Here is a 16,651-nt window from a genome sequence, read left to right on the forward strand (position 1 = left end):
ATGTGGTTGAGTTGTCTAAATGCTGACCGCAGATCGGTTCATTTGTGCGCTGAAAGAATTTATTCGTCTTGTGTTGTCTGACCCAGAATCAGTACCTCATGGGATCTATGGGATCCTAAAAACACGGATTCCCCAATAATTGCGTATAAATGCCGAAATCTTTTGGTCAAAAACATGCGTGTAGATCCACTACCCACGATTGATCATATGTTTTCTGTCTGCTATTTAGGCTGAAACCTGTCATTTACAGATGTACTCTGAAACGTTGTTTTAGATTGCAGTAATGCAATAATATCCTAACCACGTATTTTTTGTGGCGTAGGCGTTGATTTATCTCCACAAAATTGCAGTTGTGTAATTTCACTTTATTGTCATCGTTATTTTACACATAACATCAATATCAAATAATGTTTGATATTGTAATGGAGGATGCAGATAAGGGTTATTAAGTGTTTGATCAGTATCTGCTGAAGTACTCTGACCAGGAAAGAACAGCGTTCCCATGGTTACACATAACTACATACAGGTCTGGTTTTTGTAGCTCTCGCTTGTTAGGTTCGTGCATATGTTTATGGTAAACTGAGAAACAGTGCATACTGTTTCAATTCGTAAACATCTTGGAAGAAAAGTTTTTTAAAATTAAAAATGATAAAAGGAGGTAAACGCTACTCAGGAATGGAAAATGCTGGCAAGTGGGTAAGAATTATAAGCACCCAAAACATTGGGGGGAAAGTATTATTATTATTATTATTATTATTGCTATTATTATTATTATTTATTGGTGTTGTTGTTGTTGATGATAATAATGTTAATAATGATGTTGATGTTTTGTTGTTGTCTATACATGTTTTTCCAAACCCGACTTTACAGTAAAGTCTATTTTTTACATTCAGTTTGCTCATATAGGCTTCTCACAAAATCCAAACGGGCAACTAACCAGAGATTCAGGATCCCTGTCAAGACAGTGTTTGCCTGTTATGCTGACACCTGACAGGGAACGATACCCCAAGACTTATAAAAAAAACAAAGATCAGGTATATCTGGGCATTTATTCAGATTTATTTACAGACACTCTTTGTAAAACCTTTCAGAGAGTGTGCTCTTTGATGTATATCGTCGTGTGACCCAGCACAAGGACAGCATGTGTTTTGCCTTGATTATTTCAGGCTTTGCTCACCAACGTCTTTGCATGGTGGTTCAATTGGTAGGATAGTCACCTAGTACTTCTGTGACCAGGGGTTTGAATCTGGCCTCTGCTGGGTGTGTGGAGTTTGCCTGTTCTGTTTACTACAGTTACAAGGCATGCAGTTTGTGTCTTTGGTTTCTCTATTGTAGTCCATGATTGTGTGGGTACCCCATAATGGGCTGGCATCTCCAGTGTGCATCCCAGTCCTGCGCAATGTAGGAAAGGCTCCCAGTGACCGTCTACCCCTGAGCTGCATAAGTGGTTGGAAGATGGATGGAACTGAGTTGGTTTTTCAATGTCTGGCTGAAACAAAGTCCACACAATCCTGAAATATATCATTAGCTCCTCAAAATATCTCATGTCTATTTAATTAAGCTTCATTTAAATCTAAATGGATATTATTGCCAGATCGCATAATTCCTATTTTCTGACTCATTATTTGCATTATCTTCATCTTATTATTTAACCAACCATTAGATGAGATCGAATATCTTAATTTTGTAAATATCTATTCTGCATTTGTAACCGTATATTCATATAATTAGTGGATTTAAAACCGGATGGCAGACCATCGCAGGGCACGTAGATGCACATTCATACACAGCAGGAAATTTCGTGGTGGTAATTAGGCTAATTGTTTCTGGAGGAAACCAGAGTACCTGCAGGAAACCTGCACAGCACGGAGAGAATATGCATACTGCACACACAGAGCAGAGGTGGGATTTAAAAGCAACTGTGCCACCCTAGATTCAATCACATAAAAAATAGACCCAAAAATATCTATCTAAAAAAAACAGAAAAGCAAGCAAATAAAAATCAGCTGCTTCTGCCATATGTTGTATTTCTATATCTACTTGAGGTATCAAGGACAGTACTAATCACGTCACATGCTTAGCAGTCAGCCCCTCCTGTGGCTTTGTGAAGAGTGGCATCCTGACCCATATTTTTCAGTTAACTGCGTTTTGAAGTGACTCACGAAACAAACTTTGTTATGCTTATCTTAAAATTGGATTAAAAACACTTTTTATAAACCTCTGCAAATCACTCACAGAAAAAGCTCAATTTTTTCTAAATATTTGTCGTGTGACTTACATAAAGTCTGTGATATTGTTTCTATATTTTTTGTGTGCCTAGCATGTAAAAATAATATTAATTGTTGTTGTGATTGTTAAAAGTTACGCTAAGACATTTTCTCTTTTAGAAAACAGGAGATATAAGTTATTTGTTCTCAATCCATGACAATCGAGATGCGCTACGTTACAGCATTGAAACATATGATAATGTAAGTATTGACAATTAATGAAAATAAAATTGCTAATTTCTTTCAGCTTTTCAATTGTGATTATGTCAAGTATGCAGTAAAACTCTACATAAAAATCTACTGCTAAAACTGCATATACTGTAGGCCGTTTCTGCTCCTCTGAAGCATTTGTTGGTACATCAGCAGTTAAATTCTTCATTTTGATCTATCACAATCTTTCCAAAGGTATTAGGTCGCAAAAAATTTCTGGACGAAAGGAGACAGCATAACTCACACTTCACCTTTGGGGACCGTGAGCTTGACTACCCCTGTAAACCGAGCATTGGTCTGGCAACATATTCCTCAGACTGCCGGGGCAATCAGGAGACTGAAACCGCAAACAGGCGACGTTTCCCCCGGAACCACCTGGAGAGATCGAATGCTATGTCTGCCCAGACTGGGGGAAACTTAATGTGGTTTGGAAGGCATGATTCAAAAGAGAGGATTCCCCTCAGTCTCCTTGGTGCCACTAACAAACAGTCTCTTGGGCACTAATTCCTGGCAGCATAATAAACACTGATTGAGTGACTTGAAAGATTTGTTGACGGATAACACATAGATAATTACTCTAATAAGGTAGAGACATGAGCATAAAAAGAATCTTTGTTTATAATTGTGGAGCAGTCAAGATGATGTCCTTGATGTAGATCACTAAAGGATCAGCCTATAATTGTAATTATAATGATCTCATAATAAATATATTTCAAATATGCTTCTTTCACATAAAGTTATTCAACTAATTCATACTCAGAGAGTCATTTTAGAGGAAATGTTTTCAAAGCAATTGATATGTTCATTATTTGTTTTTAAATATAGGATTTGAGAAGCTCTATCAGATAACTCGGATTATTGACAGCATATGCAAAAACATTTAAATGAGTTTTCTAATGAATCTTTCACTGTCATTTCTGCGTATGTTCTTGGGAAAAGCTGCCATTTATGGTACAATTTGAATGGCTACACTGCTTACCATATTATTCACAATTTTATTAGGTACTTCCAAAATGGATACAGAGATCTATCGGCATAATGACTCTGCTACTAAATTTGAATATCCTGAAGTTGACTATTATTACCTAAATGTACCTCAATCTTGTATTGGTGGAATAAAGCTTTCAGTGTCTAATGGTATTAACTTTCGCTCACAGGCACAAACTTTATGCTGCTGTTACTGGTTTAGATTTGTAATGCATGCAAAATGTATTTTGTATAACTAGCAATTGATAAGACTAAATAAATTATCTTTATTAATTTACTACTGAATTACTATTCCCAGAGTCAGGGGCGCCATAAGGCGGGGAAAAGTTAGGGCAATTCCAGGGGCCCCTGAGTGACGGGGGGCCTAGAAAATTTGGAAAATAACTGGATTGGTCTGAACTGGGGGGCCCAGTATGATATGCCTGCACGGGGCCCAAAATCTCTAGTAACGCCCAGAGCTGAAGCAGAATGCATGTGTCAACATCACATGGAGCAGTAGATGTTTTTCAATATTGGACATATTGCTACACACAACACATAAGAAGCACATACAGGTGATGGTACACATTCTGACAGCACATTAATACAAATTATCAGGTGAATCAAGTTGTAGGAAATGTGCATCCCATCAATACATTTTAAAAGCACAGAGTGAAAGTGATGAGATTTCTGCCAGGTTTTTTTCTCTCTCAATTATATGTGCACAAATAGTACACAATAAAGAATTTATTATTATTTATTTAGTTGGTCTCTTTACTTCTCATCAATATTCAGATTTTACCTGTACGCTCGCTTTCCATTGTCTTTTGATGTTTGTTTCTTAATAATTTATGAAGTACAACATTTAAAATTGATGAGCGATGAAACACAGCTGCAGCTTGGGCTTTCAGAAAGGTCATCCCACGGAGCTTCGAAAGCTGGTGATTCTTAATTTATCTGACAAGTCAAATATTTAAGAGGATGTTTTTCACTCCGCCGCTGCCGCTGAGCTACGGGCCACAAATTAAATTCACAGCAGGGAAAGACATCCCCATTAAAAGGGCCGTGAATAGAGCGGAGAACTTCATCTTTCTTATCCATGTAATACTGTTTCAATGTGTCCATCAAGGGGAAAAGGCATTCGTAAATGAGGTTTTAGGGAATAGAGCACAGTGGGGTTGAGTTACTGTGTCTGCCAGAAATTTCATCTTACATTTATTTGGGCAACATTTTTATTCAAAGCAGCATGCCAGTGAGGCTCAGACTGTGTGCTTGGAGCAGCTGAGGTTCAGGGCTTTGCTCAAGGCTCTACTGATACCTTTCAATCACAGGATTTGAACCTACAACCTTCTGGTTAAACCACAGAGCCACCCATGCAGTGTTTAGTTCTGCATGGCATATTGTAAATGAACATTGGGGTGTTATTGCTAGTACATAGATAGCAGTGTGATAGAGAAGGTCTGCAAAAATCACATAATGTTAAAAACATGCACATGCTCTTTAAGGCTGTTGCCTAAAATTTATTAATGTTGTGAAATGCTGCAGTGCATGTTATACCCATATAGCAATCTAATAAAATTGTACTTTTAATGAAGATTTACAGATTATTTTGGTAAGAATTACCAAGGATGGCCTACAATCTGTACATTTTTAATGTTAAATAAAACAAGAGCTTTTGCTGATTAACTGCTCCAAGATGTCAGATTACACTGGCTGTCAGTGACTGGCTGCTGTGCAGACAATACTGCATATAACTGCATTTCACTGCCTCATCCTAAGACCTCAATTGGCTGTAAAAATTCACAGACACTCATTACCAAACACATAAATATCACCCTAGTGCGTTTCATACCCTCTTTTCTGGGTAGATTTCTGTTTTCCTATTTCAGTTTTAATACTTTTTTCATGGCCTGAACAACTATACTTTAGGTAATGATGTTGTCTCTGGTATTGTTTTGTTATTAATTAATGTGCTTCCTGCACCGTGGGCAATAAAAAATATTTTAGAAATTGTGAATTGAGTGTAAACAGCTTTTCATTCTTCACTGTTTGAAAACAGGGTTACCAGAATATTTTAAAACATTAAAATAATACTTATTATAAGTATTAAGATGCAGACCCATCTAAATATCTAAAGATCCATCTACATATGAAATAACGAGATACTGATGCTCACTCATAGGAAGTCGTAGGTTGTGTCATTTTACATTTTCACCAGCAGAGGGCAAACAAAAATTACGTGGTGGGGGGGGGGGGGGGGGGGGGGGGGGGGGGATGTAAGTACTGTTCCATTGAAGATGCTGTTGCTTGTGTGACGCAACTGGTCCAGGGGAGGGAAAGAGATGCTACATAAATGCACATTATTATACAGCTCATCTAGCTAAGATGATTCTGTACCCATACAGAACACAAGCACTGTTGTGCAAAGGCCAGTGAAATTAATTAAGGATTATTTATGTGTGCCAATTGTGAGATACAATGGAGTTATGTAAACGCAACATGCACAGCGCTTGGTTCTGGTACGCTTTGCTGTCCTTTGTTTATTCAATAAATAATATTTCCGTGTCGTCACTGGAGCATGATTGGAATTACAAAGTGAAGGACAAAGAATCTTTTCACCAGCCATTTCAATGCAAATTCCCTGACATTATCCAGCCTGTTATTTGCGTGGTGCTCACTGTGTATTCAGATTTGGATGCAGTCATACCGTCTGCGTGCTGCAACTTCTCCCATAAAGTTGGCGGCCCAGTTTCCCTAAGATGTTCCCCTTTGCTTTTTTTTGGTAGAACTTCTGACATCTTCTTTTTTTTAATTTCACCATCTGTTTGTTTGTTTTTCCACCTATGCAGACCTTCCCTTAGACTTGTACAAATTGTCATTGCTCTCATAAGTTTATTCGCTGATGATCAGGTACACGGTTTCTAATGCATTTTCAGCTCCAAGAGCATGTCCTGTAGCAGCATGCACAGCAGAAACGCGACCAGATGGCAATCATTTTATGCTCCGGTTAACCTGAGGGTCCTGCAGGTCATTACGTAACGTTCTACCGACTGCCAGTAGCAATTCTTTATGCCCATTGAGAACTAATACATCTCTCACATTAGGACTATGGTATGAAAGTTGTTTACAGCTATTCAGCAATATAACCGCCATCTGTGAGGCAAAGCCTGTGGCGTTATTTGCTCGTCCGGAGCCAGAACCAGGAGGGAGGAATGAAGTTCATCCAAAAACAGAGCCGCTCGCTGGATCAGATCACCTCTGACCATTAGTGCAGGGAGCTACATTGTTTCTCCATCCCTATTCACATAAGAGAGTTTTTGGGGGAAACCTTTGCTGATGTGGCAAAGTAACAAAAAAAGAACAGAAAATGTGGCAACTCTTTAATAAATGTTAACAATTGGGTGCGTTCTGCTTGCATTGGGCTAGTATGGCACAATCAAAAACACAATACGTAACAGCAGTACAGTCAGATGCAAAACCTCTATATACACACAACGTTATAACGTGAAAATGTCTGTGATGTCAAAACTATTTCTGCTGCAGTTGAAGTATCTGAAGGCTTATTAAACAGACTTGTTTACAGAGGTATAAATCAAGCATCCTTTCCTTATGCCCCTGGTATAAAATGTTTGGATGGTGAAAAAAAAATTAATTAAAAACTAACTGTGCTCTTCCTTCTCAGGGAGTAACTCACAATTCATATTCAAATCAGTTTTTTTTTTCTAGCAGGTATTCACCCATGAGTAGACAGTGCTTAGAGTCACGGAGAAGCAAACTGGATTACGTTTCTATGGTGGGTACTTTTATGTGCATTATCCAGATTCAAAATAACGACGTTCATTTTGTTTATACCAGTGTTCACCCAGCAAAACAAATTTAACGAGGGTAACTGCAAAATGCATAAGAGGAATATTTACATATGACTGGATCTGCTTTCATTTTTTTTCCCCAGAAGTTGCGCTTCTGTTCCATTTCCCTTATAAATTGCATGCATTTATTGAAATATTTCATGAATATATAAAAACTGTTAGATTTTACTAATTTGTTTGGCTTAATTGGATTTTGCATAACTTTGAGGAGATTACAACAGCTGATTGATCATTAATGCTTGTGTGGGGGTAGCAATGTTGCATAACACCTTTGGGGTTGGGGGTTTGAATCGCACCGCAATTCTGTGTGCATTGAGTTTGCTTATTCTCACCGTATCACGTGGGTTTCATGCCACAGTGAGCAGAGACATGCAGCTAGGCTAACTGGCAGTTCTAGATTTCCCATAGTGTGTATATGCCCTGTGATGAACTGGCATCTCGTTCAGGCCGCATGCCAGCCTTATGCCCTATGCTGCCTGGCACAGGCTCCAGGCCGTCCTGTGATTCTGACCAAGTGCTTAAAAGATGGGTGGATGAATGAATTCTTGTATTATTCTGGAATATTTACACTATTTGTGTCTGTACCATCTTAAAGTAAAATCTACGGAGTACTACAATTGTATCCAGACGGGGAAAATACACTTTGTCGCACATAAACATTGCACATGCTCATGGTGAATGCCAGAGATCTGGGAGTTTGTAAACCGAATTCTACTTCCGTCTCCACCAATGACTGATTGACATGTAACTCATGCTGAGGAAACTTGGCTAACAGGTCAAGAGCAGAAAAGCTGAAGCGCATCTGTAACACCGTGAAACCCGTGTGGCTGATAGCGGCGAGTGATGCCATGTGCATGGAATTGTGGGAAACGGCATAGAGACCAATGGCAGGCAGAATAGTGCTATAGCTACAGTTAAACAGAGTCCTGATTAATTACAAGCTAAATTAATTACCAACATGATTCTGCCACATTTGGCCATGCTATTGCACTAACAATAAAGAATTTTGAAGTTCTTATGTGTTATTCGGAATATTACAATTGTGGTAGAAGTACGGTTAACTTTGTATAGATGGTGTTTGTCTACCTTGTGGCTTTCTTTATTATTGTTATTAGCCCAGATATCTTCTACATATCTACCCAGCAGTGGGTCAAGGGGTGACCTAGAGGCCATAAAAAAGCGCATCATAGATAGAATGCAAGTCTATCACAGGGAAATGTCATATATGAATTGAGGTGGGAAGCCTATACAGCAGAAGGAGAACATCCACACGTGCATGCAAAAGGCACTGCCCACATATTACCCAGTCCTCCTGCTTCCAAGTTGTAGACAGGAAAGACTGAAAGTAATTATTTACCATCCATGCATTTCAGACCTTTCAAATGACTGAAGCCGTATATGTCTTCTCTCCCCGCCCAGGAAGTTGTGCAGGACAGCATATTCCCTTCCAAGAGGAACAGGGTGGAGATGGACATTCATTCCATCTGCCCCCCACCTACCCGTCTTTTTTTACTCAACCTGCAGTCCCGCGTTTTTCCTTTCTCAACATTATTGAAGCGGTTGCTTCACATGTCCTTAGTCTGAATGGATTTTTTTTTTTCCTAGGCACCACAGACGAAAGGGTCAATATGTTTTGTGGCGGATGAAAGTGCTTGCTGTCGTTACATTTCGCAACGCATGGGACCGCTGGCATTTATATTACGTCTCTGCTGCGCAACGCTGTGGAATTAATCTATGAAACTATGCTGTTCTATTTAAATCAGGTGTGTAAGTCTAATTAATTGGCTCCCTGAAGGCAACACACTAAAATAGCTGTCAATAGCGTCCCAATCCTTTGGTTAATGTTGAAGAAAAAAGGAAGGATTGCGGAGAGAAACAGTCATTATGAAATAGCACTGCTGTGACCATTAAAATCAGTCATGCAGAAAAGGTTTGCTTTGGCCGTCTCACACGGCATATTTTCCCGCTCAGTCCCACTGAACTAGGGTCGTTCTCTAAAGGATGCATCAGCGCCACATTCCAGAAGTCCTGACGTGTGTGGAATTACCTGCCCACGTTTCATTTTTTACATCTTATTAATTTACCTGATTTCTTTTATCCAAAGCGATGTATGATTGAGTAAGCAGGGTCAGCCAGCAATTAAGAGCCTTGTTCAGGGGCCCATTGGTCACATCCCTCTGCTGACCACCAGGGGAGCCACATCCCTCTGCTGACCACCAGGGATGTGGGGGAGCCACATCCCTCTGCTGACCACCAGGGGCCTATGCTTCACAGTGCTGTGTCCCATTTAAAAGAGTCTGTAATGACACAGTTATAACGTCCTTCAAATTTATTCAAACATGTGCCGGCAATTGCATTTTTTTTTTACAAATTTGACAAATTTCATGAAGGAAAATCATTTAAGCGCACGATTTTTCAAAACCACTTTCCCAAAGCTTTAAAATGTACATCTTTTTAAAAATAAATCTGTACATTTTGTTTTCTGAGAAATTTAATTTTGATGGTTTTTCTCAGGGGTGCATCGGCTATTAGCTATAACAACAGGACGTCCGTGCTGGAGCTGGATGAGGAGGGGCCTGTCTGTCCCCATTGCCAATGTGCTAATGCCTTGTCTCTTAACATGGCCACATACGCTGTTTTATTGGCTTAGTAAAAAAATAACCTCTTCCGTGTTCTTCATAACCACAACCGCCTATGCAATAAATCAGATTAATGTTGAATGGCATCTGTCTGCAAGTTTGCATCTTTGTATCAAGGGTTTTCACAAGTGATTCCTTTCCCTTGTATCCATTTTAATTAAAGCCACTGACTTAAGATGTGTTTCTTCCTTCGTGGCCGTGTTCAACAAAAGGCATGGCAGAGCAAAAGCAGCAATTAAAATAAAAGCATTAAAGACCAATGCTTATGCAAATAGCAGGGCTGCGATATGTTTTCATCTGTTTCCAAACATGGTAAAATCCCAGTTTGTTTATTGTTTTAAGCTAAGATTTTTTTAAAAAATGTCTGATAAACAGCAGCAGTTCAGATGGCCCATCAGGAAAGTCAAAATGACTTTGAAAAAAAGGAAACCTTTTGTATGTGTCCCTGTAATGGAACAGGACTATGCATGTGTGAATAGATGGTGCGTAACAAAAATAATTAATAAATGCTGCAATCAGATGTTTGGATTTTTTTAAATGCTTAACATTTGGGGCACACTTGCATCTCACATGCAAATAACTCCCTTTTGTGCATCTTTGAATGATAATTTGTAAATTTAATAGGCTGAAATTTATTTGAGGGAGAATTTTAATTTGATCATGTTTCCTTCACTATTAAAATTAACCAAATGTAACATGTCTTGTCTTGTCTTGTCTAATCTCATCTTATATTATCTTATCTTGGTCTTATCTCATCTCATCTCACCTTATCTTATCTTATCTTATCTTATCTTTGCCAGGCCCCGTGGGTGCTAAAATAGATATGCATATTTTCCTAGAGTATTACTTTAGTTCTGCTGAATTGTGTCTAATAAAGAACTTATTGAAAGAAAAACATATTCACAAAGTGTGAATTTAAAGCTGATATTAGTGCCTCATCCAATTGGATGTGCAAAATAGTGTGGGTGCATTTGCATAACCAAATCAAATGAAGCACGCTTTTGTTGCCCGTGCACCATTTGTCAGTATAATGTATTGTTCTTTGTATTGACGATTTTGAATTTGGCTCCAACTAGTACAAGCTGGTTTTTGGGAACTGCAGGTAATGACGACAATGAGCTTCTCTGTGACTGAAGTGATTTAGGCTGAATAGTTATAGGTGCTAATAAATCCATATGTTGTAAATTTCACTACAGGGTATTTGTCTTACATTGTACATTATACTCTATATAAGTTTTATTTATGACCTCCTTACAAAAAACAAAAGGAGACAGTTCGGCAATTGGAAACAGGCATTGCCCTAGTATGTGCTCAAGTATCCATCACAAAAATGATATGAAAAATGCCTGATTGAAAATGTAATTTGGATACAGTTCAAATGTGTATAATGCATGCAAGAAATAATAATTTTTGAACCAAAGTAATAATACTTCAAGTTTCCCCCGACAACAACTAATTTGAGAGGAAAGGGATATGTAAGCATCTAGTTGCTGAATTCAAAACCAGGTAGATTCAATTCTGAATACATACAGCATGAGATATGTTTTAAATACTCCTCAGATACTTACCAACTTAAACTATTTCAATCAGAACAGTTCTTGAGTAGAATATTGTTTCATCTAACATATTAAGTAATGAAGAGGTTGTATTAAGGCACAACTGAATGATGAACCAAGACCTGAAAATTACAGCAAATACTGTAGTTATCCATTGTATTGTAAATGTCCATTGTTTACAAACACCAAAACAAATGCAAAAATCTACAAAATGGTAATGTTAAATTATTATTATTTTTGCTAAGTTATGCCAAAGTGGAAAATCTGGAAATCATACTTTTAAATGGTGCATGGACGGCCTTAATAATTTTATTATTTAACGTTTTGATACATACAAAACAGAAAAAATGTTGAACATGCTTGATCAATATTTAATTAATCTGATTATGACATGCATTAAGTTTGGCTGCGATTCTTTCAGTGGTTCAGTATGAGTTACTGTTAAGCAAGGCCCTTAACCCCCAATTGCTACAGGGATTGTCTAAGCCTGCTTTCTCAAGACAGAAAATGTACATCGCTTTGGATAAAAACCCACTACTCGATAAATAAAATGTAAATGAAACCACAAAGTTCATCTGATGCTATTTACCTTGGGAGAGTGTGCCACTGGCTATTAAGGGCCTATCACCGAAATCTCTCCGCCAGCTCTGGCAGTCCGATCACTACCACTGTATCCGAACCTGCTGAATCACACACTACCCCCAAAAACAACCACGAAGGGACTCGAACCCTCAATCTTCTGATCCGAAGTCAGACGCCTTGTCCATTAGGCCACATGGTCACATGGGTTTTCTTTGCTATATGCAGGCACATGTCTCAGATGTGTGGTATATTACTTTCTATTACCATGTGCAAGATGTAACAAGTAGATTATATGGGCAAAAAAGTGAACCTAAGCAGGATTGGGTGATGACTGAGGATGAATGCTGATGCATTACTTATTTGTCCATGCATTATTTTAGGACTAAATTCTATATTTTCATTTCTGTTAATACACTCAAAAGCATTTCTAATGAAATCTCACAACACAATGGACCACGAAAAAGAAGGGATTTGACCACAGAACTTAAAGACATTAAAACCCCACATATGGAGAGACACCAGGAAAGAAATCTTGGCTTCTGAAACTCGCCACACCAATTAGGCTATAGATCATGTTACTTGCTGTGCTCATTGGAACAGACACAGCTAATTATGTTGAAGGGATCCTGTTCCCCCATAAATGTGAAACCAGGTGTTATATGAGGTGAACACCTGCTTCTGGCAGTGTACACCTGCTGGATGACATGGTCGGGTCTAGTCTCTTTGTAAACATCATCCAGGCTCCAGGCGAGTCGAGCATTTGCAAGGTGCATGACACCCACAAATCAGCCTTATCTCCCCCTGGTTGCTGTGCTGGCTAATGGAGAGGAGAGGGGGACACAAAAATGAATATCACAGAGGAACAAATACATAAGTCATACTAGACAAAGTGGCCTGTTTCTTGCCTACACGCTTTGAGGAGGTTCTGCTCTTTTATTGCCCCACTACGGTCCTGTTGTGCTGCATGGTGACAGGACTCTAATCTCTGCAGCAACAGACTCTTAATTAATTTGGTTCATGGGAAGGTCAAGGGCAGACAATCAAGACCCCCCCCCCCATCAAGCTCCAGCATGCCTGTCCTGTTGTAATAGCTAACAAATCAAAACGGGGACAATGCCTGTTCCTGGGGAAAAGGCTCCTTCACTTTTTCTCTTCTTTTCAAAGAAATCACACTTGGTACAATAAGGTCACAGCACCACCTTTATAGTGATGCTGAGCTAGACACTGGGCTTATTATAGCAACAAGATAAAGAATAATGTGATATTCTCAAATCTACAAAAGATAAAACATGCGGTTCCACTCTATTTTTTTTTTTTTTCAAAAAGACACATGAAATGTGAATCAAGTAAAAGATGCATTTTCCAGTTTACCGTGATAGCACTGTTCACAAATCAGCCACAAGCACATCATCTTTGAAGTCATGCCACTTGTTTGTATTTGCTTGAATGTGCCTCCATTTCTGAGTTCCATGACATCAGAGCCATAATTCTGACAAAATGCTTTTAAATGCAACAATAGTGTAGCTACAGGTGCTACAGAGACCTGCGTTTGCATTTAATTCGCTAGTCGCTAAATGCTGCATGCAGGAGTGTGCATGTGTTTTTCTGTGTGCTTATATAAGCATGTCTGTGAGTATTTCACCCATTTATATACTACCTAATGTTTTGCTATGTCTAGCAAAGTGTCTGCATGTCTGTCTGCATGTTTGTATATGTTTGCATTTGTGCGCATCTGCTCATGCGTAACACATGAAAACACAAACGCCGACAAGTCCTTTGGATAGTCATAGAAAGCAAAGTGCTGGGAAATGGAGAATGAAACCGTCTCACTGTGATTATTTCCTCACACAAAGAGACAAAGGAGTCATTTCAATAAACAAGTATACTGTACAAGATCCAAATGGACACCCATGAATAATTAAATCCAGGTGCTTTGAAACTGATTAGAGATCCCCTTTTCTTTCACGTTACAATCCGATAAGAGAGAAACCCACAATGTCCTGTTCGCCGTCTTTAAATTTTTACGTCGACTGCTGCACCAGAAAGGTTGCACAGCAGAGAGGGCACAAGTGCAAAACAGATTTCGGGGGGGGGAGGCTTCCAGAAAAGTCTTTATCCGTCAACAGCAGGCAGTCGTCTTCATGCAATCGCCAGGCACTAACCCCCCCCCCATCTTCCCTTTTGATTTGTAAATGAAAACAAATTTCTCATTGTAAACCCTGTGGCAACCTTCGCATAGTAATGAGAACAAGCCTCTATTCCACTAGGACAATAAGCAGAGTGAATCCACATGGCCTAAGCTGCTGCTTTTGTGCCGAACTCAATATGGAAAAAAATAACAATCCGAAAGGTAAAAATTATATCTCTCACTATGGTGACAAAACAGGGATTTGTTTACCAGCAAATATTTGTCTACAGGAAAAAATATTGAGGTAACATAATATGGAGCCTGTTCAAGGACTCCTGGGCAATCAGAATGCATTCATTAATTAACTTATAAATTTGCAAACCACCGCAAATAATGGCAGAATCAATGGATGAAGCAGTGGAAATGGATCTTTTTTTTAATTTTTTTTTTTTGCTTTAAGCTGTTTTGAGGTGCAACTTATGGTGCAAGTGGGAAGATTGTGATCTCGTACTTTAGGACTTATAACCATCTGCATAATTCTTTACATAAATTACCTTCTAAAATCTGTGCATCAGAAAGGAAAGTGCAGGGCCGCCCACTATGGTGGCTGCATTTACATATCCCACGTGAAGTTCCACTCGAGTCCCTCCTGTGCATTATTACAGCTTACAGAAAGATCGCTTCTCACGGCTCCAATTTAATGAGCTGCAGTGAATACTTTAAAAAAAACTCACTGGTGGGACATGGATAAATTGGACATCTATGGCTGGATGATAAAAACGAGAGGTGTACTTTAATTAAACAACCACGTAGTATTCAATTTTATGACCGCGAAGGTTGTGCAGCATCTTCAAAGGGGGTTGTGAAGATTTCATTTTTTTTTTTGTCCCCCTCCAGCTTGTGATATAATATCCTTTTTATCATACATGTCACGGGACCAAGGGGAAGCGCAAATACGGAATAAAGAAGATGATTTATCCTTCACGTATCCCAGAATCCCAGGAGAGGGAATGTCCTTTTAATTGCTCAATATCCTGCTGTGAATCCATTACTTAGACCGGAATGTAGTATATGAAGGTGGGAAAAATGAAACATTATCTTTTTTTCCATTTCAAATAACATTTTTAGCTGTGTAAAATGGTAAAATCATATATTTAGCTATCAGCCATATGCATATATATATATATATATATATATATATATATATATATACACACACACACACACACATATATATATATATATATATATATATATATATATATATATATATATATATATATATGCTCTTAAGCTTAATCACCACACCAATATATAAACTTAAGCAATATATAAACTTAGGCAAGCAAATAAAATAATACACATTAAAGATTTGCATTGCTGAAACTGGGGTAAAACAAACATTTGGGTGAGTGTAGGTGTCCTTTCATATGTACAGTATCGTACCGTTTATCGCATTTATTTCCTGTTCAAGCAAATACCCACCATAAAAGGACGTCAAATCCCAAAGGATCAACTCCCAAATATCAGGATGGGTCTCAGATGCACAAAAAAGATTCATTGCTAATTAAACCATTTTTGATAGAATCTGGGATTTAGTTTAATTCTCATTTAGAGCAAGTTGGGAGCAAATCGCTGTATCTTTTCATTAAGATACAAGCAGGTCTCACTGGACTTGCAGAGCGAGGGTGCCCCAATTAGTCTGGCAAACAAATCTGCGCTGGCTTTTACCTAGAAATCAGAGAAGGCAGCAACCCCTCCTGGCTGAAACCCCTCCAGGAGAATCCATCAAGAGAGACACTGACGTGAGGGGAACCGCTCTCACCCCTGCTGGGCAAATAACCACCACCCACGCCCCCCCGCACACACACACCCAGGCACATCTGCATAAACACAACACACCAATACCGTCTCTCTGCCACTTTTATTTCCTCATCTAATATACTGCAGACCTGCTCTTGATGGTGACAGCTGCCATAATTCATTTTTACTGCTGATTTCTATACCCATAATGAACATGTGAATGTTACATTTCTTTAATTACCTATTCATTAAAGATATGACTGGAACACAGAGTTACCATGGAGATAGCTCGGGGAATTCTCAGAACGGTATAAGAGTTTTTCTGTTTACTGGTGCCAAGAAATCTGATGGCTACATTTGAGACCACATATCTCTCTCCCCGTTTCTACCTTTGTGTCACTTAAATAACACAAATACGTGCTGATACAAACTGCATCGTCTCTGAGAGTTTCACGTTCATTAACGTTTAGACATTTTCGTTTGTTCTCTAGACAAGGAGTGACAAGCCCATTCTATGAACAGAGATTTTCTGTTGTTTCTTTCTCGGAATGACAAATCAGGCATAATGAAAAACTTTACAGTGAACTTTTCCCAAGACTGCCGATGAAATCATCCCAGATGCATGAGCCTG

At 38.7% G+C, this 16,651-nt stretch overlaps 1 protein-coding gene and 1 non-coding gene across 2 annotated transcripts; one reads left to right on the forward strand and one right to left on the reverse strand.

The window, feature by feature from the left end:
* Nucleotides 1-12: 12 nt before the first annotated feature.
* Nucleotides 13-3,737, forward strand: tex36 (testis expressed 36). Its single transcript, XM_023841840.2, has 4 exons — nucleotides 13-696; nucleotides 894-1,034; nucleotides 2,388-2,468; nucleotides 2,673-3,737. Exons 1-4 carry the CDS (start codon nucleotides 646-648, stop codon nucleotides 2,979-2,981), a joined length of 582 nt encoding a protein of 193 aa, XP_023697608.1. The 5' UTR covers nucleotides 13-645; the 3' UTR covers nucleotides 2,982-3,737.
* An 8,478-nt stretch (nucleotides 3,738-12,215) lies between these two features.
* On the reverse strand, nucleotides 12,216-12,288 carry trnar-ucg (transfer RNA arginine (anticodon UCG)). The gene has a single exon. It is a non-coding gene; the product is annotated as a tRNA-Arg (tRNA).
* Between the last annotated feature and the right edge of the window lie 4,363 nt (nucleotides 12,289-16,651).

This window comes from Paramormyrops kingsleyae, chromosome 3 (genome assembly GCF_048594095.1).
Source record: "Paramormyrops kingsleyae isolate MSU_618 chromosome 3, PKINGS_0.4, whole genome shotgun sequence".
Taxonomy (NCBI): Eukaryota; Metazoa; Chordata; class Actinopteri; order Osteoglossiformes; family Mormyridae; genus Paramormyrops; species Paramormyrops kingsleyae.